The 25,858-nt window shown below is 42.6% G+C and overlaps 2 protein-coding genes across 3 annotated transcripts in view; both read left to right on the forward strand.

The window, feature by feature from the left end:
• LOC140364411 (matrix metalloproteinase-16-like) overlaps positions 1-25,858 on the forward strand; it is a 97,289-nt gene that overhangs the window by 57,553 nt on the left and 13,878 nt on the right. For both annotated transcript variants that reach the window (XM_072450529.1, XM_072450530.1), the window contains 4 exons: positions 1,323-1,531; positions 17,488-17,626; positions 23,908-24,058; positions 24,946-25,061. In XM_072450529.1, coding sequence (XP_072306630.1) covers positions 1,323-1,531; positions 17,488-17,626; positions 23,908-24,058; positions 24,946-25,061 — 615 coding nt within the window. The remainder of the gene's footprint in view (positions 1-1,322; positions 1,532-17,487; positions 17,627-23,907; positions 24,059-24,945; positions 25,062-25,858) is intronic.
• LOC140364410 (cyclic nucleotide-gated channel beta-3-like) overlaps positions 1-25,858 on the forward strand; it is a 174,203-nt gene that overhangs the window by 16,115 nt on the left and 132,230 nt on the right. The window lies entirely within an intron of this gene.

Genomic DNA, 25,858 nt, shown 5'->3' on the forward strand with positions numbered 1-25,858 from the left:
ATTGCTGTTCATGTCTCGGTCTTCCGTTAAATATTCATGCTCCGGGAGGACGTACCGTTAAATGCAACCTAAAGGGCGAAATCTAATCACAATCGCAGTATTCGTCAGGAAAATTTGGTATATTTGCAAAACCGCCACGCGAGATCTATCCAGACCTGAACATCAGTGCGAGTAGACAGGGCTTTTTCTCCCGTTCACGCCGACCGCATTCACCAGTCACACGAGCTAGCCCAGATTAGCACACGGATCCCATTTTACACCACATACGTTATCTGTGCTTCGTCATACACTCAATTATCCCGCGAACGCTCCGGTTTCTCCCATCGCACGTCTGCCATGCCTCGCTCCTCCACATGCGATTCATGAATATTCAATGCCACCGAGGCCCGTCCCGGCAGAGTTTTATTTTTATCCACATTTTATTTTTATCCACATACTCATGTTTCAGGTGTGATCTTACGAAGCGCGGTTTTATATTATTTATTTACAACTCGCATTTGTTAAGTCCTGAAGTGCCTTTTCCTTGTCCGCCGTATGTGTTAACACTTTTAAGGTTAAAGGTGCACAATGTAACTTTAGTGGTTTGTCTCTATGCACACAGTAAGGCATAGAGATTGTTCTTGTCACACGTCATAGACTTTTCAGTTAGCGGTTAAACCAATGGAGATTTTTAAGATGCTAAATACTAAACATATGGTTCATTCAGCAATGTCTTGTCTCTTTTGTGTGATCAGTGTATTTATTTGTCCTTCAGCAGTGACCCAGCAGTTTATCAAGTGGTTTCATGGCTCATTTGTTTGCTCTTTATTTGGTTTTTGGCAACGCATTTCTATTTTGCACATCCGCACGGATTGTCACATTTATACAATTATAGGTGTTACAATTGCTAAAGACAAGCGCTGCTGTAAGAAAAGTTACAAGGGCACATCTTTGTTGATGCCAAAAGGGGGGAATTGGTGTAGGGACCGCATTCAGACACAGGGAGAACGTGCAAACTCCACACAGGCTGCCAAACCATACCATATAATGCACAAGCGCTAACTCTCACTATGACTCTGACTCACCATAAAGCTCTAAGTTGCAGAAAACTTTGATGAAATATTAAACTTGTATCTAATAATTCGCCTGCAGCTTTATTAGCTTTGTACTCTTGTCTCATATCAGCGTTATTGTTGCCAGGAACATTTTGTGTTTTTCTCTCAAGTCACAGATCACGCCTGAAAGAATTCGAAGTCTGGAAAAGTCACTGTAGTTTCAAGGCTTCAAACGCCATAACACTTCTTGCAGCGTAAGTCATTTTCCTGTCCGTCTCTTTCCCGCAGGCCCCCCAGATAAGCTTCCCCAGCCCACCAAGCCTCTGCCGACAGCGCCGCCGCCGCGCTCGCATCCACCATCGGACCCGCGGAAACCGGACAGGCAGACCAGACCCCCCAGGCTTCCCCCGCCGTCCCACCCCAACGCCAAACCCAACATCTGCGACGGAGCGTTCAACACTCTGGCCATCCTCAGAAGAGAAATGTTTGTCTTCAAGGTGAGACGGCTGACACGCATCAAAACAATCCCACGGCTGTTTTTCACTCCTATTTGTTTTTGGACGTCAATTTTCCTCAAGGTGGTCGACAATTTAGACCGAGAACATTTGAACTTTAAAGACGATTGCTAATATTGAAAAAGAAAATGACTTCAATAAGATTCCTCAGGTACAATAGAACCGAATAATCACTTTAGAGTACAGTATTTGGTGAAAGCACGATGAGTACTGGTTATGATTCAAGTAGAATTAAAAATAAAATACAGTAATATAGTATCTAGCCTTGTTTAAAATGACCTAAATTGCAAATATTAATCTTAATTTGAGTTGAGATTTGTTTATTACTGTGATGTAGAATATCCAAATAATAAGAAATATATTTGCCCTTGAGATAAGTAAGGAATCATAAGCCGTTGGCAAATATTTCGATTTAAATAAGAAGAAAAATACTGAAGCACATTAAAAATAATAATAATAATTTCATAAAACAAGTAAAATAATCTAGGTCCATGAGGTAAATACATTTTAACCAATCAAACGTAATTAAATTAAGATTATTATCCTGAATTCAAGTCATTTTAATGCATTTAGTAATATGTTTTTGCAGTGATACCTGCCTCTAACTTTTAGCAACTATTTTTCTAAACCAAACAATTCTTCAGACTTTTTAAATAGGTTTAGAAATGAGCTACACCCGACATATAGTGCGTCCCTACATGCAGAAATAGTCTCCTCCTGCACGGTTCGAACCTAATCGGCTGAAAAAGGCAACAATAGAACTTCCTATCGCTCCAGTGTGGTTGTCCTATAGGTTTGGGGAATCCATTATACAGCCTGAAGCTAGCAGAATTAGTTAAAGAGCATATGCACAGGGCTGTGAGGATTACCTGAAGGCTGTGAGTCGACTGCTAATCTGCTTTTCAGTATGTGCATATTGTCGGGAGGGAAAAAGTGGAGTTGTGAGCGTAAAAAAAAGTAATTTGAAGAAGTTTGAGCTGGATTTGGCTTATTTTTTTCACAGAGATATCGTGCAAATATTTGGTAAATGATGAATTTGTCTAAAAACACCTTATTAATCTCCTTGGAAATGGTCTTTATGTGTGACTAACTGGTCAAAGTCATGTGTTTTGTATCTGTTTACTAGAAAATCATGTTGCCTGTTTTTATTTCAAGTAAGATAAATAGAAAAGAACCAGACCATAATTACCTTTTTGACACTCTCAGTGGGAAAAATCATCACAAACTAGGAATGCTGCTCCAAAACATAAAACAAGCTGTAGTAATGATAATAATACACTAAAGATACAGTTCAGACAGATTGAGATGCATTTTTCCCGATTGATTTTAAAAGCATCACATTTTTCCTCATCATTTCGTGTTTTGCTCCAAGTGTGCAGCGCTTTATTTATCACAGCTTGGGACTGGCACAAGGACAACCGTGTCTTGTAACCCGTGTAACCCCTGCACCGGGAACACAGAATACACAACTTAAGAATAATGCGATAAGTATAGTCATTTCCTTTTCGTTCTTGACTTTAGGACTTTCAATGCATTTCTTGTTCCGGGCTAAATTGCGTGAGGTTTTTATCATCATTTAACTGACATTTCCCCGCTCCATGAAGTTCCCTGACACATTGAAACACAACAATAATACTCAAGATAGATATTCTGACTTGTCATTGTTTGTGTTGTGCAGCAGTCGCTCGGCTCTGCCACATGTGGTCCGTTCCAGATGAGAGAAGCTCACTTGTTCCTCAGTTCAGGAGTCTGTAGCTCCTCCAGTGAAAGAGCTGGAGGCGACACAAGACGTCTGTGTTCTGCTCTGAAAGAGAAGAGTGGGCTGTATGTGCCTCTGACGATATAAATAGATTGTATTCATTGGTTCAATAAGAAGCTCGTGGAGCCTGAGGGTAAATCCCGATCAGCGCCGTCTGTTCCCCCGTTTGGAGTTTTGTTCCACAGAGTGAACAAACAGAGCTGCTACGACCACTTTTTACTTCTACTACTGATTTTCAGCACAGAATAAGTAGTATTAACAGAATAATACTGCTAATAATGCTACTTTATATATGTTGCTATGTTGTCCTACAGCCTACAAGTTCTGATGAAGCTCAAGATGGTTCTGAAACAGCCCAGGAAAGCTCAAATGTTGTCTTTTTTTGCATTGATACTTGTTCAATTAAGTATCTTAGTACTTCGACTACAAGGACGACTACTTCTACTACTTTTAATACAAGGACGACTACTACTTCTACTACAAGGATGACTACTACTTCTACTACAAGGACAACTATTACTTCTACTACAAGGATGACTACTACTTCTACTACAAGGATGACTACTACTTCTACTACAAGGACAACTATTACTTCTACTACAAGGATGACTACTACTTCTACTACAAGGACAACTATTACTTCTACTACAAGGATGATGACTACTACTTCTACTACAAGGATGACTAATACTTCTACTACTTCTACTACAAGGACAACTATTACTTCTACTACAAGGATGATGACTACTACTTCTACTACAAGGATGACTAATACTTCTACTACTTCTACTACAAGGACAACTATTACTTCTACTACAAGGATGATGACTACTACTTCTACTACAAGGATGACTAATACTTCTACTACAAGGACAACTATTACTTCTACTACAAGGATGATGACTACTACTTCTACTACAAGGATGACTAATACTTCTACTACTTCTACTACAAGGACAACTATTACTTCTACTACAAGGATGATGACTACTACTTCTACTACAAGGATGACTAATACTTCTACTCCTTCTACTACAAGGACAACTATTACTTCTACTACAAGGATGATGACTACTACTTCTACTACAAGGATGACTAATACTTCTACTACTTCTACTACAAGGACAACTATTACTTCTACTACAAGGATGATGACTACTACTTCTACTACAAGGATGACTAATACTTCTACTACTTCTACTACAAGGATGACTTGTAGCTCCTTTGACTCCTGGTCGCTCCTTTGACTCCTCGTCGCTCCTTTGACTCCTGGTCGCTCCTTTGACTCCTGGTCGCTCCTTTGACTCCTGGTCGCTCCTTTGACTCCTGGTCGCTCCTTTGACTCCTCATCGCTCCTTTGACTCCTCGTCGCTCCTTTGACTCCTGGTCGCTCCTTTGACTCCTGGTCGCTCCTTTGACTCCTGGTCGCTCCTTTGACTCCTCATCGCTCCTTTGACTCCTCGTCGCTCCTTTGACTCCTGGTCGCTCCTTTGACTCCTCGTTGCTCCTTTGACTCCTCGTCGCTCCTTTGACTCCTTTGACTCCTGGTCGCTCCTTTGACTCCTCGTTGCTCCTTTGACTCCTCGTCGCTCCTTTGACTCCTTTGACTCCTGGTCGCTCCTTTGACTCCTGGTCGCTCCTTTGACTCCTGGTCGCTCCTTTGACTCCTCGTCGCTCCTTTGACTCCTGGTCGCTCCTTTGACTCCTTTGACTCCTGGTCGCTCCTTTGACTCCTGGTCGCTCCTTTGACTCCTCGTTGCTCCTTTGACTCCTCGTCGCTCCTTTGACTCCTTTGACTCTTGGTCGCTCCTTTGACTCCTGGTCGCTCCTTTGACTCCTGGTCGCTCCTTTGACTCCTCGTCGCTCCTTTGACTCCTGGTCGCTCCTTTGACTCCTGGTCGCTCCTTTGACTCCTCGTTGCTCCTTTGACTCCTCGTCGCTCCTTTGACTCCTTTGACTCCTCGTCGCTCCTTTGACTCCTGGTCGCTCCTTTGACTCCTCGTTGCTCCTTTGACTCCTCGTCGCTCCTTTGACTCCTTTGACTCCTGGTCGCTCCTTTGACTCCTGGTCGCTCCTTTGACTCCTGGTCGCTCCTTTGACTCCTCGTCGCTCCTTTGACTTCTGGTCGCTCCTTTGACTCCTGGTCGCTCCTTTGACTCCTGGTCGCTCCTTTAACCCCTGGTCGCTCCTTTGACCCCTGGTCGCTCCTTTGACTCCTGGTCGCTCCTTTGACTCCTGGTCGCTCCTTTGACTCCTGGTCGCTCCTTTGACTCCTCGTTGCTCCTTTGACTCCTCGTCGCTCCTTTGACTCCTTTGACTCCTCGTCGCTCCTTTGACTCCTGGTCGCTCCTTTGACTCCTCGTTGCTCCTTTGACTCCTCGTCGCTCCTTTGACTCCTTTGACTCCTGGTCGCTCCTTTGACTCCTGGTCGCTCCTTTGACTCCTGGTCGCTCCTTTGACTCCTCGTCGCTCCTTTGACTTCTGGTCGCTCCTTTGACTCCTGGTCGCTCCTTTGACTCCTGGTCGCTCCTTTAACCCCTGGTCGCTCCTTTGACCCCTGGTCGCTCCTTTGACTCCTGGTCGCTCCTTTGACTCCTGGTCGCTCCTTTGACTCCTGGTCGCTCCTTTGACTCCTGGTCGCTCCTGGGGAAACAGCCAGTTTGGAGTGATGAGAATCATGGGATTTCGGCACAAAACAGCCATTGAAAGACAGACACAGACTGTTTTCATAACGCGTTAACAAGGCTTTGATTTGACAAGACAAATGTGGAAATGGTGAGAAGGAAAATGTGTTCCGAGCAACAGGGACAAGTCCAAGTTGTTGTCAAGGGCAATTTCAACCCTTTTGAAAGACGTTTTTGACAGTTTACACAGCCATCAACAGCAGAAGACATTATTTAGATAGAAAATAGACAAGCCAAGATTCATATCGATGCAGTCAACCTTTTGGAAATTCATAGTAACGCTGCAAGATTTCTCGAAAACAATGAATTTAAATGTTCTAAATTAGCTAATGACAAAGACTACAACAAGTAACATAAGTTCCTTGGTAAACAACATCATATCTTGTCTCTTTATGTAAAAAAACAACAACAAAATACAGTTAGCGCTCTGCAAATGCTCTTTTTTCAGTCTTCTGTCAAACGTTAATGCTCAAACTGTGAACTGAATGCTAAAGCAAAGCACAAATCGTCACAATGCTTGTCCAAAAACATTTTTTATTTTTTTTTCCAGAACCGGCTGTAATTTATAGCTCTTTGGTTCGGGGGCCGCGCCAATGCAAGAAAGATTAGCTCGGCTGTTGTCAAAGCAAGTCAAATCATTATCACAATTACCATAATGCTGTAGTTATAACACTTTTAATTTTGACTGCTAAAGTACAATTAAAGCGACTGCCAGCATTGTCTGCAGAGCCGCTTGTGAAAGCCAATCCGCTGGAAAAGGTGAGTTCAGCACAAAGTCTAACGCAAACATAGACGCTGCGAGACAAATATAGGTTTATGATGTGTTGTTGGAGGCAGAGCTCAGAATGTTCAAAGGAAAAGAAAAATACATAATAAATACTGGAGTAACACATTTAAGATTAAGATTCTTTGGTGTTGCCTGGTTTTCTCGTAACCGTTCTATTCTGGAAAGGTCTTGATTTTTGCCTTACCGTACATTTTAAGTCGCATAGTTTTGGCCGAGGTGCGACTTATACTTATAATGATATACTTATACTCCAGTGCGACTTATATGTTTTTTTCTTCTCTATTATGCATTTTTTGGCTAGTGCGACTTAAACTCCAGTGCGACTTATAGTCCGGAAAATACGGTATTTACGTGATTTATTTCAGTGTTTATTTCTTTAAGACAAAGTTTCTAGACCGCCACAAAACCAGGGCTAGAACCAGGACCAAACCAAGTCCACATTCGGACCGCAGCCCAACTCTAAGCTAAAGAGATTCTTCCATTTCTCACAGACTTTCTTGGGAAAAAAAGTGCTCAAACTGGCCTTTAACTCGCCGCTTCATTTTCCAAAAGCCCAAATCGTCCTAATAACCATAATAATCTGAAACAGGCGTCGCTCACGTGTTTTCCGAATAGCGTTTTGAGGAGCAGTCGCCTCCTCCTCGCGCTCACATCTCAGACGTTCCCATTGTTGGTTTAACAGAGTGAGACGTGATTTGTGGCACATCATTTGTACTTGTAAATCCAGCGCTCACATCATCACCACCAGCGTTTCTTTCTTACACGTTTCCACATCTGTGTTCACTCACTTAAAGGTGCACTGCGGTGCTGCTGGGTCCGCCACTCGCTTGTCGTTATAGAGATGGCATTAAAACGTTTGTATCGCCGTGGAGACAAGGAAGTTACAGGTGTGCAATATATTAAAATTCAATGTGGAGAATATTGAGAATGTTCATTTGAAGATGTGCAAAATTGTTATATTGATATAAGATAAGAATATAGCCGCAAGCGGCAATGATCGGCCCTCGCCACGCCGCCGCCACACCGCCGCCACGCCGCAAGAGGAGGGGGCGCTAACGCGCCCCAATTGTCCTTTTATTACGCCTACTGCTGAATCTGTGATGCTGTCACATCTTCTCCCCTTTGTTTTACCATCAAAAAGCTATTTTATTTTGAATTCTTGGCAAAATGTGCGGCTTTGCCGCACAGACACCGTGACTCTTTGAATGAAAATGTGGATAACTTTTGATGGTCCACCCCTGAAGATGAGTCCCACCAAATTTCAGGTTAATAGGGCTGACGCCCTGGGAGGAGTTTGTGAAAGTCTAAAGTGTAAACATGTTCTGGCGATTTCCCCATTGGAATAACATGAAAGGTTTCGGTCATCGTTGGGCAACGCCATAACAATTATGACATGGGTCTCATTGACTTTTTTGATGGGGATGCTAAAATTGAGTTGTGTGTCAAATTTCATATAATTTCGCAAAACTTAACATTTAACCTCCATATAAAATCTGTAGGGGGCGCTGTGGCGCCAAATGAATTTATTTCACTTCAAGTAGGTTTAGGGCAAAGAGTTTAACAACTGATTCTAATTTGATGCAATTCGGACTTTATCTGCGCAAACGGCAGAAATTTTAAATATGGGAGATTTCTGAAATTTTAGTTACAGTTTGCGGCTTCGCCGCACAGAGACCGTGAGAGGTATCAATGTAATTTGGATAACTTTTGATGTCCCACTCCTCAGTAGCATTTTCACCAAATTTCAGCTTTTTAGGGCCAACGCCCTGGGAGGAGTTCGTAAAAGTACGACGTTTGGAAAAACTCCGAAGTCATGTTTAGCCATTTTTGAAGCAATATGGCCGACATTTGGTTCGGGGGACGGCGTTGCCGTAATAATATTTTTTACTTCTCTTGTCACCATCTACCTCTGCGCCAAATTTCATGATTCTACGATCAGATTTTTTTTGGGTCATTTCCCATCTCTCAATGCATTTTTGGTACATTTGGTGGCGCTGACGCGCCAATTTTTTTTATTTTAGAAAAGGGAAATAGCCAGAATGTAGAGAGGCACGATTTTTAGAGGTGTGCAAATTTTTGTGACTTTTCGTCAATGTTCACTGGGTGAAAAATAGGGGGGTTGGTCCCGAGAAGAAGAAGAAGAAAGAAAGAAAGAAAGAATAATATTCCGATGCGAAAACAATGTTTCCCATTTTTCAAATATCATAAACTATACATTTTCGGAAAGCGCTCGCGCTTTCCTACCTCATGGTGTGGGTCCCTGGTCACTGACGGGTACTTTCGATAATTTTGAGTGGGCTCCGCCCACTTTGTGTTTTTGGCCCTCTATACAGTAATAATGTTCAATTTTTGCATTACATGCTTATATGCACGGAACATGCAAGAGATGGGGAACGTATTCGTGAGCTACTTAGCGCAAATGAGTGCTTTATATGGGGATGACGACCGCTTCGCGGTCGTCATCCCAATGTAAAGTGCTCGTTTAGTGCGAACTTTTGCACGGGCTTCGCCCGTTTACAACGGTAATGTTCCATTTTCCTACAACTAATTAGTATGCACGGGGCGTGCATGAGTGGAGGAGTGCGTTAGTGAGTGTTTGGAAGTGGGCGAGCGCTTCGCGCTCGATTTCGTGCGCACTACGTGCGCACTTTCGCAGCCGTGCTTCGCACGGCCTTACGAGATTAATAGGCCTCTCGCCAGCTTGTGGCGCTCGGGCCTAATAAGATAAGATATTCCTTTATTGTCCCACATGGGGAAATTTCATTGGTGCAACGCAGGTAGATACAGAGGTAGATACAGAAGAACAGATCACTTATAGGAAGTCTGAAAAACATTTTCAGTAGAAGATCTCCTATAAATAAATAAAAACTCCCATAGACAAATAAATAAATAAATACCATTGCATGTGATCACGACAGTAATTGCACATGAATATGTGTCACGACAGCACATAGATTGCACATGAATTTCACAATAATTACACATGAATTGCACATGAATTCCAACAGCAATTGCACAATTTTATATTTATATTAAAAAATATAGAAAAAGTGCTGATTAAAAATAAAAATGTTATGTTGTAAACTTTTAAATAAAGATATGAGATGATATTGCTGCACTTTTGGGATTAATTTTCCAGACATTTCACAGTTGTCTGATACTTAAACCAATCAAAATCCAATATTCTGTTGGATTTATATCATTATAATGATACATCCATCCATCCATCTTCTGCCGCTTTATCCGGGGCCGGGTCGCGGGGGCAGCAGTCTGAGCAGGGACTCCCAGACCTCCTTCTCCCCAGACACTTCCTCTAACTCCTCCGGGGGGATCCCGAGGCGTTCCCAGGCCAGCCGAGAGACATAGTCTCTCCAGCGTGTCCTGGGTCTTCCCCGGGGCCTCTTCCCGGTGGGACATGCCTGAAACACCTCCCGAGGGAGGCGCCCAGGAGGCATCCGGAACAGATGCCCGAGCCACCTCAGCTGGCTCCTCTCGACGTGGAGGAGCAGCGGCTCTACTCCGAGCTCCCCCCATGTGGCCCAGCTCCTCACCTTATCTCTAAGGGAGCGCCCAGCCACACGGCGGAGGAAACTCATTTCGACCGCTTGTATCCGCGAAATGGCTGGGCGCCACACGGCGCCCAGCCACATATGATGGCCATATAATGATACAAATATTAAGATAATGTTTTGTCAGGAATGTTTTTCATGGTATTTTACGCTTTAAAACACCTGTAATGCATTAATGTTAGATAAGGTTAATGCCATGCCATAGAACAGTTCAGACAAAGCAACAACATCTCCATGGAGACGAGCAGTGGCAGACCCTCTAAACAGAAGAGAGGCAGGGGCAGATCACAATTTTGTATCCTAATTCTTTTTTTTTTTTTTTACTGGAGCAGGTGGTTTTAATAATTCCAGATTTGAAATGTCTCGAGCCCATTCCACTCTTAGACTCTTAAACTCCACAAAAAGTCTCATCTCATCCACAAAAAGCCTCATCTCATCACGTTGCACTTCACTTTCCTCTTGCTCAAAGCAGTAGACCAGCGACGTTGATAGTTGAAGAGATTTGTAGCGATCCCTGACTTAACATTCCTCTTTAAAATCCTGCCAAAAACACTTGTCGAAGAAGAGATTTACCGCGTGCACTTATTCCAGTTCATCTGTTCCGGCGCAGGTCCATTCTCTTGATTGCATGTGTTGGTGCCGAGGCCTTTGCCAAGTCCATTTGGTCCGGTTCAAGCTTTCGCTCGGCGGTTTTGGAAGAGCGGTCTGACCGTCGAGGCCAAGTCCGTCCTCTGCGGATGCGAGCGGCTCCTGCGGGCCCCGGGTTCACAGGTGGTCCGGACAGCGCTGGAGGGGGAACTCGTCAAGAGATTGAGTTTAATTGGATAGATTTAAATCGGTGCATAGTGGTTTTATTGGATCTGTAGCTGTGCGTGTCTTTCATTACAACATCCATGATCATGTTTTTAATAACTTTATTTTGCTTCTGCTGCTTTACCTTTTTGCTTAATTTTGGATACATAGATTTTTATATAGATCTTTTAGAATGAAATGTTCAATAATAAACTGACATCACATCTAAATACTCTAAATAATAATGATTTTAAGTCTTGGTGACAAAAAATAAGCAACAAAACTGAATTTCAAGAGTAGAAATGTCAGTTTGCTTTTCTGAAACAAAAGATGAAAACTATATACTGTTTTCTATTCTTAAAATGTATTTCAGCTTCCAAAAAGTAAAGTAAAATGTATTTGTCCAGTAAAACCTAAAACTCATGAGTCGTTCATAATCTTATTTAGATTAATGTATTTAAACAAAACATGTCTAATACAGCTCTGAAATCATTCACAATTTGGCAAAATCGCCTTGATTTTTGATATTTTGTGATATTCTGAGGCAAATCCATTGAAATGACATTATGTTCCACTTCACTTCTGCCTTTACAATGTTCTTCTTTACAAACTTAAGTAAAAACAACTGAGGTCACAATTACACTGCAAACACAATCTCTCACTCTGAAATTCAACATTTACCAATTGTTTAAATTGTATAAAATGGACGGGATCTATGGCAAATCATTAAAATATATGCAAAAAGCAAATTATATCATTCTGGCGACCCATTTCTCCTTGCTAACAATTATCCAACTAAAATGTTTGAACTGGGGACGAGCGATACTGGCGAAAACAACGATCCCGATATTTTTATTTATTTATCTCGATGACGATATGACGGCATCAGAAACGTGCCAAAACGTGCCTTTATTATAGTTTAAACGTGTCTTTATTATAGTTTAAGCATCGCATAAAACATGTTGAGACTATAATTTAACAAAAGTACAGAAATATTAAAGATTACATGGCAACGTTGTTACATTTTTATACTGGAACGGCTTAATTTACAGCCTTTATTGATGATTTTTACTATTTTTTTGTGACCTCAACACAAACTGTGATCATTTTAGCTGCGAAAACTAAAACTACCGCCTTCATCTCTCGATCTAAACCTGTCAAACACGTACGTCTCACTTTACCGCTCAGTAAACGGTTCAAGCAGTCGGCAGTAAAAGTTCTGGTCGACTGTATCGGGCCAGGGCAGGTCTACAAAGGCGTCTGGAGTCACGCTTTATTAGGCTTCTGTTTTAAGAGCCACGTTCACGCGTAATCGCCGTCTGGCTCCGGTGTCACTCATAAACGTAATACTACCAGCTCCTGTTCAACTTCATGTGAACTTATGGTCTTTACGTGGACATGTACGACCTTTTGTTTTACTTGTTGTACGGAACTTGTCCTGGTTTTCGCTCGTCGTGCAGATGTTTGAGCGTTTGGTGAAGCGGGAATTTGTCCTAGAGAGCTAGTGTGAAGAGTGAGACCTACATTTTGGCCATTTTATCGGTCTGCAAGGGAAATTACTTTACTGTTCTTTAAAAAAAACAATGTAAAAATCGAACAGAATAGCAACAAACTATTACAAAATAAGGAAAGCAACTGCTAAATGTTTCCAATGCATTTTACTGCTTTTTGAATAGAATAAAAGCTACGTATGGACTAAATTAGCCAACAAAAACAATAAATACTAAAGAATATACTCGTTTTCAATACATATTTTAATACCAAACTTTCATTTTTAACATTGTGGTCTCAAACTAGTTCGGATCAAGCTCAAGATCATTTTAAAACTGGTCAGGAAAGGTCACATTTTCTCCTGTTAATGAGATTTTTTGTTAAGAATCTAGTTGCGAAGCTAGTTTTAGTATCAATATCTGACTTTCTTTATACTTTTATCTCAGTTCTCCTTGTTCTTGTTGACCAAATACATCCACAATAACGAGCTAATCATTTGTCAGTAATTGGTCTAGTTTGGTTCATAGTTAGACTCCATATACCAGCTCCTGCAGTAAATATGATGTAGAGGTTTATGCTGATTTTGACTTAAACTATCTGATTATTTGCGCGTCAGCTTGATTTGAATGTTCAGCTGCATAAAAGGTGCTTACAATTATGATTACCCAGAAATACAGGTTCAAGAAAATGTGAATTCACCAGTCAGAAGAACGGTTTTCTTCACAATCAAGACTTATCTTTACCTTCTGATTTAAATAAAGTAATGCTATCAGAGTAAGAAAGAAAGAAAATAAACATCATAGCCTTTGTATTTGCATAATTCTTTCCCTTCAAACACTCTGTCACCTCCGAACACAAGTGAACAAAAACACAATTTCCCTCGCCGTTGTATTTAAATTTTAATGACATTTGTTTGTCATTTATTCATATAAGTGCTAGTATTTCTGTCCGCTCAGCAGGAAGCCATGTTTTATGCAGCGCTGTTTGTGTCCAACAACGTCAACACATTTGTGAGCAATTTCTGCCGTGGATTCAGAATTCCTCTGGAGAAACGACAAGAAAAAGAAAAGTATGGGAATATGTAGACATTTTTGCACAAGCTGTCAAACATCTTTTGAATAGGGAACATATGGTAATGCAGTTGTATGGAGACAGTTATGCATGACAACGTTGGCACAGCACTTTCCTCTCAAAGCAGGGAACCAATTTGAGGTATAATATTTCAAACTTCTGCTCGGCTCAAAGCTGTTGTGATTATTCCAGACGGCAAACTGTCTCCGCCGCGGTTCAATGAGAAAGATGGTTGAAAGTAGGTAAAAGATATGAGAAAGGTCAGTGACGGTGTCGGTTCAGAAGTGTGTGAATTCCAAATCAGTTTTGCAAATCGAAATGGACACACATTTTCTCAATCGTGGGTCGTAGTGAATCTGGATATAGTGTCAGTATCATCATCTTTATCATTTTTTCTTGTCTTGTTGTTTTTAAGCACAACAACAATCTTTCTCCTGTCAGCGGTTGTTGCCAGTTATCTGTCCATATTCTAGCTGCTGTGTTATAAAATTGTAGCTTAAATATACGTTTTAATTGGCAGGAGCTTAAGAGATTTTGTCTGGAAAACAGTGTTGTCCCAATTCAAATGAAATACCGTATTTTCCGGACTATAAGTCGCACCTTTTTCATAGTTTTGGCCGGGCTGCGACTTATACTTATATTTATACTTATACTCCGGAGTGACTTATATGTGACATTATTTGTTATTTTCACACTTGCAACCGCATTTCATACTCCAGTGCAACTTATATATGTTTTTTTTCTTCTCTATTATGCATTTTTTGGCTTATACTCCAGTGCGACTTATATTCCGGAAAATACAGTAATAATGAGCACCTTTTTACTGTTCATTACATGTCGTGAAACGATTTGGAAAGACCGTTTTTTTCCCTCAACAAAGTTCAATCACTGTTGGTGATCACGGTTTTCTGTACTTTCGACAATTGAAAAGACTAGTTACGTTGTATCGGCGGCGAAACAAGAAGAGGAAGAGCGAGGCAGAGCGATGAAGAGGGGAGTCCCGGCGAAACAATCGGATTGGCCCCGGCGAGAAGACACCGAGCTTGATAAATGGCCTGTTTATTTAGCGCTCACTGCGAATGTTGCAAGCTCCGATGATGTGCTGCCTTCCCTCTCTCGCCCGCGGATTTCTTTGGGCTCAGACACACACACAGACAGACACACACACACACACACACACACACGGGGGGCACAATCGGCCGCTTGTAGCCAAAGGGAGGGTGTGTGTTTGGATGGCTTTCACAGCTGGCTCTTCCCCCCCGCGGCGTCTCGCATCTCGCCGTCTTCAGGTTTCGTCCCCGACATCAAAAAGACACGCCTCGAACTCGGGCGGGCTCACGTTTCCGGACACGGCTTCACCTTTGTCACATATGTCGTTGTTTTTTTACTGTGTGACCTGGAAGAGTGAATATGAGGTTATGAGGTTAAAGCTGCAGGAGGTTTTCCGGGACACAATGAAAGTTACAGACAATAGCCAATTCGTCTTGATGGAAATGTACTTAAACACACTGGAATTCTTTATATTCTTGGTATATTATGGTCAAAATGACTACTTGTATACTCACTTTATAAGGGTGTTAAATGACCTACTGCTTAAGCCTTATGTAAATGTGTTTTGCCCTTTCTAGATTGTAACTAAAGGTGGGCAATAAATCAAAATGTACATAATATCGTGACAAAATGACACAAAAAGTGATGGTGTAAACTTTCAAATCAGGTTCAAAAAAGGGAAGAAGGTGATATTTCTGCCCTTTTGCGATTCATTTTACAGACACTTCACATTCGTTTGATAGTTAAACGTTTAGACACATTTCTCTTGATTGACATAATATCGTCTGACTCGTTAACAGGATTTTTGTTACTGCTGTCCAGGACGTTTTAGGGACAAGATAATATTCCCACAAGACCAAACAAGAAACAAGACTGACATAATTTCTAGTACATAATGTAGGGTCTCAAACTACATGTATTCAGTTTATGATTAAGGGAGATTTCTTAGCAGAAACGAGACAAGACGGGGCACCAGGGTTAAACCCAAAGAGCTAAGATACGGTCCTTAATCGCGCTTGTTAAAAAGGTCTGAAGGGTGTTCCACGATTCAGGGACTTACACATAGTCTAATCAAACAGACAATAGTCAATAACTCTTTCGTGTAGTTTATTTATCAAAAGGGTAATCAAAAACACCGGAGCAGAAATGCGCACAGGTAAATCACAGGTAATGTTATATCAGATTTAACAGCAGATTTCATGCAGATAATGTTAAACCAGGGTTTTGCCTTTGATAACCAAACGTGTCTATGCTAATCTATATCAAAAAGAGGGAAAGTGAGAAGCTAAAGGGAGGAGGAACAGCTGAGCTCTACCCAAATCACGCCACAAGAGAACCGCACAATGGACTCGGCTTACGGTTCTGTAGAGACTCGGTCCGACTGGTCCTTGTCCGCGGACGAGATCCGTAGCGAGGCGTCGCGTGGAGCGGTGTGGCGGCGAAGGTTCGTGAAGCGTACGGCGGCCGTGGAGCGGTGTGCTGCGAGGTCCTTGAAGCGGGCAGCGGTCGAGGAGCGAGGCGTCGCGTGGAGCGGTGGGCTGCGACGTGCTGTGCGGTCCTTAGCGGTAGAACGCTTTAGCGGCGTGTTAGCTCCTCACGCGGCCTTTACTCAGATGAGGACGTAGCGCTGTTCCACGTAAACGACGTAGATTACTTCAAAAAGAAAAGAAACGAAGTAGCAAAGAAAGTCTCTGTCCGGTTTAGCGCTTAAGCTTAGTTCCAGGTGGTTCCAGGTGGTTTCAGGTGGTTTCAGAGTCCTAGGCTGGCATGGCCTTGTCGACCACGTGACGGACGGATTTTGTTGAGACAAAGGAAAAGTGAAAGCTCGCCCGTGGAGACGGCTTCAAGAGAGAAGAACAAGAAGAGAACAAGAGAAGAACAAAGAGAACGTTTCTAGCTTGGAGCGTCCTTTTGATACCTGGCCCGCAGGGCATGCTGGGAGCGAAAGGGGCGGGCGCTACTGCGCAGACTTCCCGTTTAACATTTCCTGGTCGAGAAAATAAAGCTAGAGTAACGTAAATAATGGCAAAACATTTAAACCCTGTTTTAACATTTACACGTTAAACACTTTTTGGCAGTTCGTACACATTATTTCTTGAGGTAGATACATTTTACATCTTCTTTCACCTGTGAAAGCATTGGGAATATAAAACCTTAAACAGTGGAAAAATACGTAACACAAGAGGAAACATGCGGTGTACGGAGTTGATTCGGACAAACATTCATGGCATAATCACATAAAACATAGTTCATCGGGGCGTCCTCCTGTAAGACTGTCCTCCTGTAAGACACACAAGTCACAGCGGCTCCCCTGCGGTGAGGGACAGAGGGAGAACGAAAACCCCCCAATGTTCAAAGAGAGATTTTCTGTTATCTGGCCGTGGAATGTCCATCTCCATTCCCCTACAATAATAAGTCAGTTCAGTTCACAGTTTTATCCTCACAACGTCGGGTCATCGATCCGTTCACCTTTGGAATAATGACAATATCCAGCTATTACTTTTGAGAAGTCGAGATTGCACATAATTTTTTGCATTTTCCTCGCAGTTCATTAGCATTTTTACCATTCATTTTTCAAACACAATATGAAAATTCGATTTACTCATTTCTTTTACTGCGGTTGAACTCGAGCTACGAAAGATTCTTGATTTTCCCGCCGATAGAATGTGTGTTTCCTGTTTCCTGAAAGACGGTGTGCCCATTGATAACTTTAACCTCGGTCCTCTGTTTTCCAGGACCACTGGTTTTGGCGCGTGAGGGACAACACGGTGATGCCCGGGTACCCCCTGCTCATCAGCGTGTTCTGGAGGGGCCTGCCACCGAAGATCGATGCGGCGTACGAGAACAGCGAGGGCAAGTTCGTCTTCTTTAAAGGTGAGATAAATGTCAGGAGCGCTCATGTTCCGGTCGCAAATCAATGTTTTTTACTCAAATGATTATGTTGAGGTCATTGTTTCTTCAGTGGTCAGTCGCATTACACGTTACATTATATATTTGCAGTGGTGGAAAGTAACGACGTGCAAAAAGTGGACAATCTGTGCTTAAGTTAAATGTAAATGTAGATATCTGTACTGTACTTAAGTCATTTTTACTGTGATTACTTTAACTTCACTACATTTGAGAGAAGGTATTCGTACTTTCTACTTCACTCCATCTTTGAACTGGACTGAAAAGTAAAACATACTTTGCATATGGTTTTGAGCACGTTTATGGTGACGTTCTGCTTTTCAGTTATTAAATAGAAATAAATGCATACAAATTCACTTGAAAATGAACAAAATCGATTGGAATTCAAACTGTTGACCAAAGAGCAGCACAATTCTGTATCAAAATCACTCAATTTAACGTTTTCACATGTCTGAAAATATGTGTGAAATACTTTTTTATTTTACAAATTCGGTTCTATTCATTTTTCTCTCAGTATAAATACGGGTTCAAACAAGCATCTAGTTTTGATACTAGTACAGTAGTAGTAGTAGTAGTAGTAGTAGTAGTAGTAGTAGTAGTAGTAGTAGTAGTAGTAGTAGTAGTAGTAGTAGTAGTAGTAGTAGTAGTAGTAGTAGTAGTAGTAGTAGTAGAGTATCCATTCACACCTGGATACTCCAATTTTTTAAACTCCAGAAGTGACAAAGCACAAACGCTGTCCTTGGCTATCATTCATATTCCTCTAAATGCTGATGGCTTTTTAGTATTCAGCCTGCGCCGCCTGTTCCCGGAAAACAAACAGAGGATTTTATCTTTAATATCTTCTTCATGTTATCGCCCTCGCTCGCCGTGTAAATCAGGAGAAGATTAAAGCGATGTTTTGCCCACTTGGCTGGAAAATCTGCCTTAATCCACTCGCTCTTAATGAGTGATGCTATGTTTAAATGCACTGGCAGCAATAAGCCGTTGTCCTTGATCCAAACAGTGGCCTGACGACATGAAAGCAGCAGAAATAATTAGAAGTCGATCAAAAATAAGCAATTCGATCAGTGTCTGTTAATGATCTAGCCTTATTGTTATCTTTCTTTCATGTGTTTTCATTATACGTGGCATTACAGGGTTTTTTTTGCTTTGAAAAACACGCTGTCTTACTGTGAGTGGGCTCGCTTTTCCACAGATCTTACTATATTGACAAAAATGAATATCTCGTGCATTATTTTTTGCGACAATATCTTAACAATGCATCAGGAATGTCTCGATCGAGCTTCATTTATTGCAAAAAACTGGAATAAACCATAAACTGAACCATGAAAGGACAGAAATATAACTTTATACCCTTGTTTGGGAGATTATACTTGACGTTTCTGTCTCTTTTTGAGCAAATCATTTATAATTTCAATTACAGACGATGTATTTGATAGTCTAATTTTGCATATCTCAAAATAACAATTGCAATATTATCCATTTTCCTACTGCTGCCGTTACGTGCTTGTCTCCATGGAGATATATAAGGCAAATCGACACACAAGTATCAGAACAGTGACATAGTGCACTGTTAAAGTGTAATTTAGTCCTATTTTCGACATAAAACAGACTTTTTTTAAACCACGAGGGAAATCAAAGAAAATTGTTGTTTGTTACTTTGTGTGAAAAGTTTGAGAACCATCGACTCTCTTTCTCTGCCAAATTCTCTGCGGCCTTGATTAATTCAGAGAAGCCTCCTTATTTTCTTATCCGCGTATCCACTGAAAAGACACTTAACCGCTTTTTATAAGGAAAGCGCATTTGTATTTGTACGATGCACTCTTAAATTGAGACAAAAAACGCCACTAAAACAGCCATTTAACTCTAATTATGTCTGAAAGTGAAAAGACAGAGAACAAACGGGCCGGCCTTGTGAAAACTCCCATCATGCACTGCAGAGAGAGGGAAGGAGAGGTGGGGGGGAAGGACGTACAGACGACTACAGATGTGGCTGTGATGAAAGCAACGGGAGCCTGACACTCACTTACTTTCAGCACTGAACAATCCCTCGAAACACTAGACGCCGGCGCAGCTGCTGACGTGAGATTCAGGAGTTCCTCTTTTCATCGGGGGCCAAAGCGGGACTACCCACGTACTCCCGAGTGTTTGTACGATCTGAATACACACGCAGCTGATTTCCCAGTAGGCCCCGTTCTGCTGCTCTGTCTGCCCCAATTTGGAGTGAAATTGTTGAGAGAAAAGTCGGTCGGGGAACAAAACGGCCACGTTTTAGCCACGTCGAGAGTTTTCAGTCACTTCTAGATTGGGGATTTCATGATATTCTGCTCTTTAGAGTTCAGTTCGTGAGCGAGTTAGTTAAGAATGTTTCTAGTGGTGTGCGATATATCATAACGGAGAGAATATTGTGGATGCTGTTATGGTATGGTATGTCAAGATATGCTAAATGTTAATATCGAGTGCATAAGCTATAGTAAACATGCCACAAAAAGAGATTATTTGAAAACAATTGAAAAACTTTCAATGGTGATATTTCTACACGTTTGTGGTTAGTTTTACAGACATTACACCTTAAATAATAGGTTTAAAACATTTTAAAACACATTTCTGTTGACTTGACATAATATCGTCTGAATATTGTTGGGTCTACGTGACATTTTAGAACCTACACGTGTCACTCAGAGTCTTCATTTTTCAAATAATCACAAATAAGTACCGGGATGTGGGCGGGGATAGGGGGTAGATGAAAACAGGAATTTTCTGAGCACCCGATACAAGCGGCAGGACAAAAACAGAATTACTCTGACGTGCACAACATAACGTGGCTCACACTAATGATGAGGAAACACTTTTGTAACAGGGTTAAAGCTCATTAAAGTCAATTTTGCGTAATATGTCCCCTTTAAGGCTAAATAAGGTGTAGTAATTATAAAGTGTTACTCTTAATCTTAGTCAAAACTGCAGATGCAGATGTCTATTATTCATATTACTGGCATAGACAGTATATTCCTGCTATTATAATGACATACTGCTGTAGGTCTAGTTAAATAGTGAGCAGTCGTGTCATAAACTTAAAGAGTAATTTCGACGTGATTAAGATGAATTGCGCGTTGCCGTGTGAACAAACGACACCGAGACAACTGTAAAACGATCAGATACAATCCACACATGTTTGGTGTTTAGCCTCCGTGTGGCCCGTATAAAGTACACTGGAGGATATATTTCTGTCTCGGCGTTACCGCGGCGGCGGCGGCGCGGAGCTGTCGCGGCTTCAAAGAGCAGACCGGCAGCTCTGAAGATGAACCAGACTTTTATGTGGAGAGCTGCTGGAGCCGGCTTCAGCGGAACGGGAGAAGAGCTGCTTTTAATGTGGAGGGGGAAACCAGGAAATGAACTGGGACTTGTCTTCAATCACGGGCGTGGCAGGGGTCAAAGAGTCAGCGGACGAAAGAGGGGGGGGAGGGGCAACGATAGGGATTTCTGTTCCCAGCGTCAGGAGTTTTGAAGGATGTGACATGAGCGACCTCTGTAGAGGCGGAGGCCGACTCTGAGCTCACCTTACTTCCTCCAACCATATCAAAATATTCCAAGTCGTACTTTTTTACCTCTCGTCTCTAACTCGTGCATATACACTTCCTCTCATGCACTATACCCTCTGTCTCCCCCACTCGCCCTCTCTTCCTCTCATGCACTATACCCTCTGTCTCCCCCACTCTCCCTCTCTTCCTCTCATGCACTATACCCTCTGTCTCCCCCACTCGCCCTCACTCTCCCTCTCATGCACTATACCCTCTGTCTCCCCCACTCGCCCTCTCTTCCTCTCATGCACTATACCATCTGTCTCCCCCACTCGCCCTCACTCTCCCTCTCATGCACTATACCCTCTGTCTCCCCCACTCGCCCTCTCTTCCTCTCATGCACTATACCCTCTGTCTCCCCCACTCTCCCTCTCTTCCTCTCATGCACTATACCCTCTGTCTCCCCCACTCGCCCTCACTCTCCCTCTCATGCACTATACCCTCTGTCTCCCCCATTCGCCCTCTCTTCCTCTCATGCACTATACCCTCTGTCTCCCCCACTCTCCCTCTCTTCCTCTCATGCACTATACCCTCTGTCTCCCCCACTCGCCCTCACTCTCCCTCTCATGCACTATACCCTCTGTCTCCCCCATTCGCCCTCTCTTCCTCTCATGCACTATACCCTCTGTCTCCCCCACTCGCCCTCACTCTCCCTCTCATGCACTATACCCTCTGTCTCCCCCACTCGCCCTCTCTTCCTCTCATGCACTATACCATCTGTCTCCCCCACTCGCCCTCACTCTCCCTCTCATGCACTATACCCTCTGTCTCCCCCACTCGCCCTCTCTTCCTCTCATGCACTATACCATCTGTCTCCCCCACTCGCCCTCACTCTCCCTCTCATGCACTATACCCTCTGTCTCCCCCACTCGCCCTCACTCTCCCTCTCATGCACTATACCCTCTGTCTCCCCCACTCGCCCTCTCTTCCTCTCATGCACTATACCATCTGTCTCCCCCACTCGCCCTCACTCTCCCTCTCATGCACTATACCCTCTGTCTCCCCCACTCGCCCTCTCTTCCTCTCATGCACTATACCCTCTGTCTCCCCCACTCGCCCTCACTCTTCCTCTCGTGCACTATACCCTCTGTCTCCCCCACTCTCCCTCTCTTCCTCTCATGCACTATACCCTCTGTCTCCCCCACTCGCCCTCACTCTCCCTCTCATGCACTATACCCTCTGTCTCCCCCACTCGCCCTCTCTTCCTCTCATGCACTATACCCTCTGTCTCCCCCACTCGCCCTCTCTTCCTCTCATGCACTATACCCTCTGTCTCCCCCACTCGCCCTCACTCTCCCTCTCATGCACTATACCCTCTGTCTCCCCCACTCGCCCTCTCTTCCTCTCATGCACTATACCCTCTGTCTCCCCCACTCGCCCTCACTCTTCCTCTCATGCACTATACCCTCTGTCTCCCCCACTCGCCCTCACTCTTCCTCTCGTGCACTATACCCTCTGTCTCCCCCACTCTCCCTCTCTTCCTCTCATGCACTATACCCTCTGTCTCCCCCACTCCCTTCCTCCAGGCGTCCCTCCTCCAGAGGAGTGGAGCATTTCCTGGGGTCACGCCGTGTCAAAATGTGCCGTTGTTTAACCTTATTACTGCGCAGGAAATGGGAGGGACAGTTTTAATGAGAAAAAGAAGTCACAGCTTTGAAACTCAATGTATGAGACGTTCATGGGCGAAGCAGTATTTTTGTTTTCAAGTGTTTTCAGGGACCTGGAAAACACGGCTTAGAAAGTTTTATAAAAAGGTTTCACTGTTCATTCTGTCAATTTCTCCGCAAGGGCCATTGCTTTTTCTTTTTATCACCGCGGAGCAGTCCCTGGTTCACCTTAACAAGACTCAGAGATCCCTGAATAGCTCCAAGCACCAGCAAGGACAAGGTGCCCCTGTGTGACGAGACTGAAGTGATCAAAACAGGAGCGAAGATTAGGCAAGAGGTGGAAGAGAGTCGTCCAAACATACGCCAAATTATGGCTGCAGGAAAGGAGGAAATATGTTTAGTATTGCAACTTTTTTACACAATAACTTTGGTTGAATTTAAAACAAAAAGGTACATATTTTTAAAACAAAAATATATTTTTGTTATATATTAAATATATACAACATATATTTAAATATATTTTGTTATATATTAAATATATACAACATATATTTAAAACAAAAAGGTACAACGCACATCTACCTGCGTTGCACCAATGAAATTTCCCCATGTGGGACAATAAAGGAATATCTTATCTTATCTTATCTTATCTTATACACACTCAAGAATCAAATAAAGATTACGATTACACAAATGAATTAAAAGGTCATTTTTTGTCAGATTTTTGGCAAAAACGTGGGGTGTTTGCGGTATTTAGTGTGATGTAGATAAATGCCAATATTCTGTGCAGTCCCAATCCAAATTTGCCCTTAAAATAAAATAATTGAATAAAACCATGACAGCGATTTCAGAAAATGTGCAAATCAACAACCAAATAACCACATCGGTGACGCGCAGTAAGTCCAATTGTGCATTATCAGTCAAACGTAATGACTTTTGTATAAAACTAGTCAAAGTAACACGTGTCTGTAAAAAGGCGCGGCGGCTCTTGTTGTGTTTGATTGCGTTAATGTGTTCTTGTGAAGAGAATTGCAATAATGTGTGGGTCGTTCTGTGTGCGCAGGGAAGCAGTACTGGGTGTTCAAGGACACGGAGCTCCAGGCCGGGTACCCCAAGGACATCGCTCAGTTTGGAAACGGCATGCCCGCGCAGAGCATCGAGACGGCGGTGTGGTGGGAGGACGTGGCCAAGACCTACTTCTTCAAAGGAGACAGGTCAGTTTACAAATACTACCACCAAAGTACACGTCGTAATCATGGTTTCAGACACTATGCACTGCACCGAATGAATAAACAACTACATAATATCCTTCAGAGACTACGTTTTCTAACATCGTACACAAGTATTTCAACAGTATTGCTATGATTTTTTTGTATTTATATGAATTTGGGACGGTGGGTATTAATCAATGTGTCAGCAGCAGCTTCTACATAAACACGCAGGAGCTAAGGAACGTTCCTGGTAAAGCAGTAATATCTCCATGGCGACAATTTGGTGGTGGACCCTTTAAGCAACAAATAAAACCTTCAAAAATACCATCGTAAACAGTTACACAGTTGAGCTCATCTGCTGGTTAAACACATTTAAAAGAAGTGTTTTATGGTTATAGCTGATTAAAAGTACATTACAGAAAACTATAGCATAAGTCAACCTCTGCAAACAGTTCATATCATTTACTTTTATGGTTGTTTTGTAAAATGTAACTCCCCAGAAGCAACACTTCCTTATCTTATGTAAATGGAGCCCAGTCATCATAATAAAATGCTCTAAAATGTTAATTTGAACTGACATTTTCTAGCCTTAGCGTGAAGCCACTATTCAAAAGCGTTTCTCAGATGCATTGACACTGTCTGGTGAAGTGATAAACATAAACATATTCCCATGAGCCGTTGTTTATGCATAATCTGCATCAGCGCTGTTTGTTAAGTCTGATTTGCCCCTATACTGAACACGCTGCAGTTTAGCATATTTACAGTATATAATTACGCCGCGTTCTCCAGGAAGCCGCATCACAAGCCGCCATCTGCTTCGGATTCCGTCGTCTTCCGCGAGCTTCTCTTCCGCCGTTTTCCCGCTGCTGACGGCTTGTTTTGCGTTTCAGGTACTGGCGCTACAACGAGGACATGAGGACCATGGATCCCGGGTATCCCAAACCCATCTCGGTGTGGAGGGGCGTGCCCGAGTCGCCGCAGGGGGCCTTCGTGGACAAAGCCAACGGTACGCCTTTTGTTCTGACTAAACACGCTCCCTCCTCCGTGGCAGCAGCTGTGCAGTGGTGTGCCAGGACGCGTCGACTTAAGCCTGTCCTGGCACGGAGAGGCTAACGCGGGCGAGCAGCCACTGAAATTTGCGCCGTTTTGTTTGTGCGCGTGGCGGCGGGCGGCACGCTCCCTCACGTGCGCTCTATAAAGGTGCACTGTGTGAGATGTTCCACAGTATGGCTTTAAAACAGATCCTTTTGCCCATTTATCCATCCCCTTTGTCAATTACAGGTGTTTTTATTGCTACAAAAAATACCACAAAATGCATTGTTACTATGAGCAAAGTCGTCTCTCCGCAGACCTGACCTGACCTATTGACCTTGTTTCCATGGAGATAGATAAGTTTAATGCCATTCTGTGGAACATTCTTGGGATAATGGCTCAATGGAGACGTTTCCACCACAAAAGTGACGTTGTGTGTCTTTAATTCGTACATGCAACTCCTATATTGCTTAAATGAATATGTCATGCAAATATTAAGTTAATAAGACAGTTTTTGTTTTTCTATGATAATTGCATTCATCTTGGTTGCCATTAAACGTCAAGGTCAATCAAGAATAATTATTACAATTTTGGGGTTCAGGTTTTTTTAAATTCCTGGAGGAAATTCACCTTTAATACTTAAGTTTATCAAAATTGTTTGTGGTGACAAGCATTGACAATCTGATGTGATTATTGTGATAAAAAACACTGGCCCTGCAAAAATCCTGTGCATATTTTTGTACACAGAAACATCTTTTTTTGTTTTGAGTA

This window comes from Eucyclogobius newberryi, unplaced genomic scaffold (assembly GCF_026437365.1).
Source record: "Eucyclogobius newberryi isolate DKJ021-1_F unplaced genomic scaffold, fEucNew1.0.hap1 SCAF_18, whole genome shotgun sequence".
NCBI lineage: Eukaryota > Metazoa > Chordata > Actinopteri > Gobiiformes > Gobiidae > Eucyclogobius > Eucyclogobius newberryi.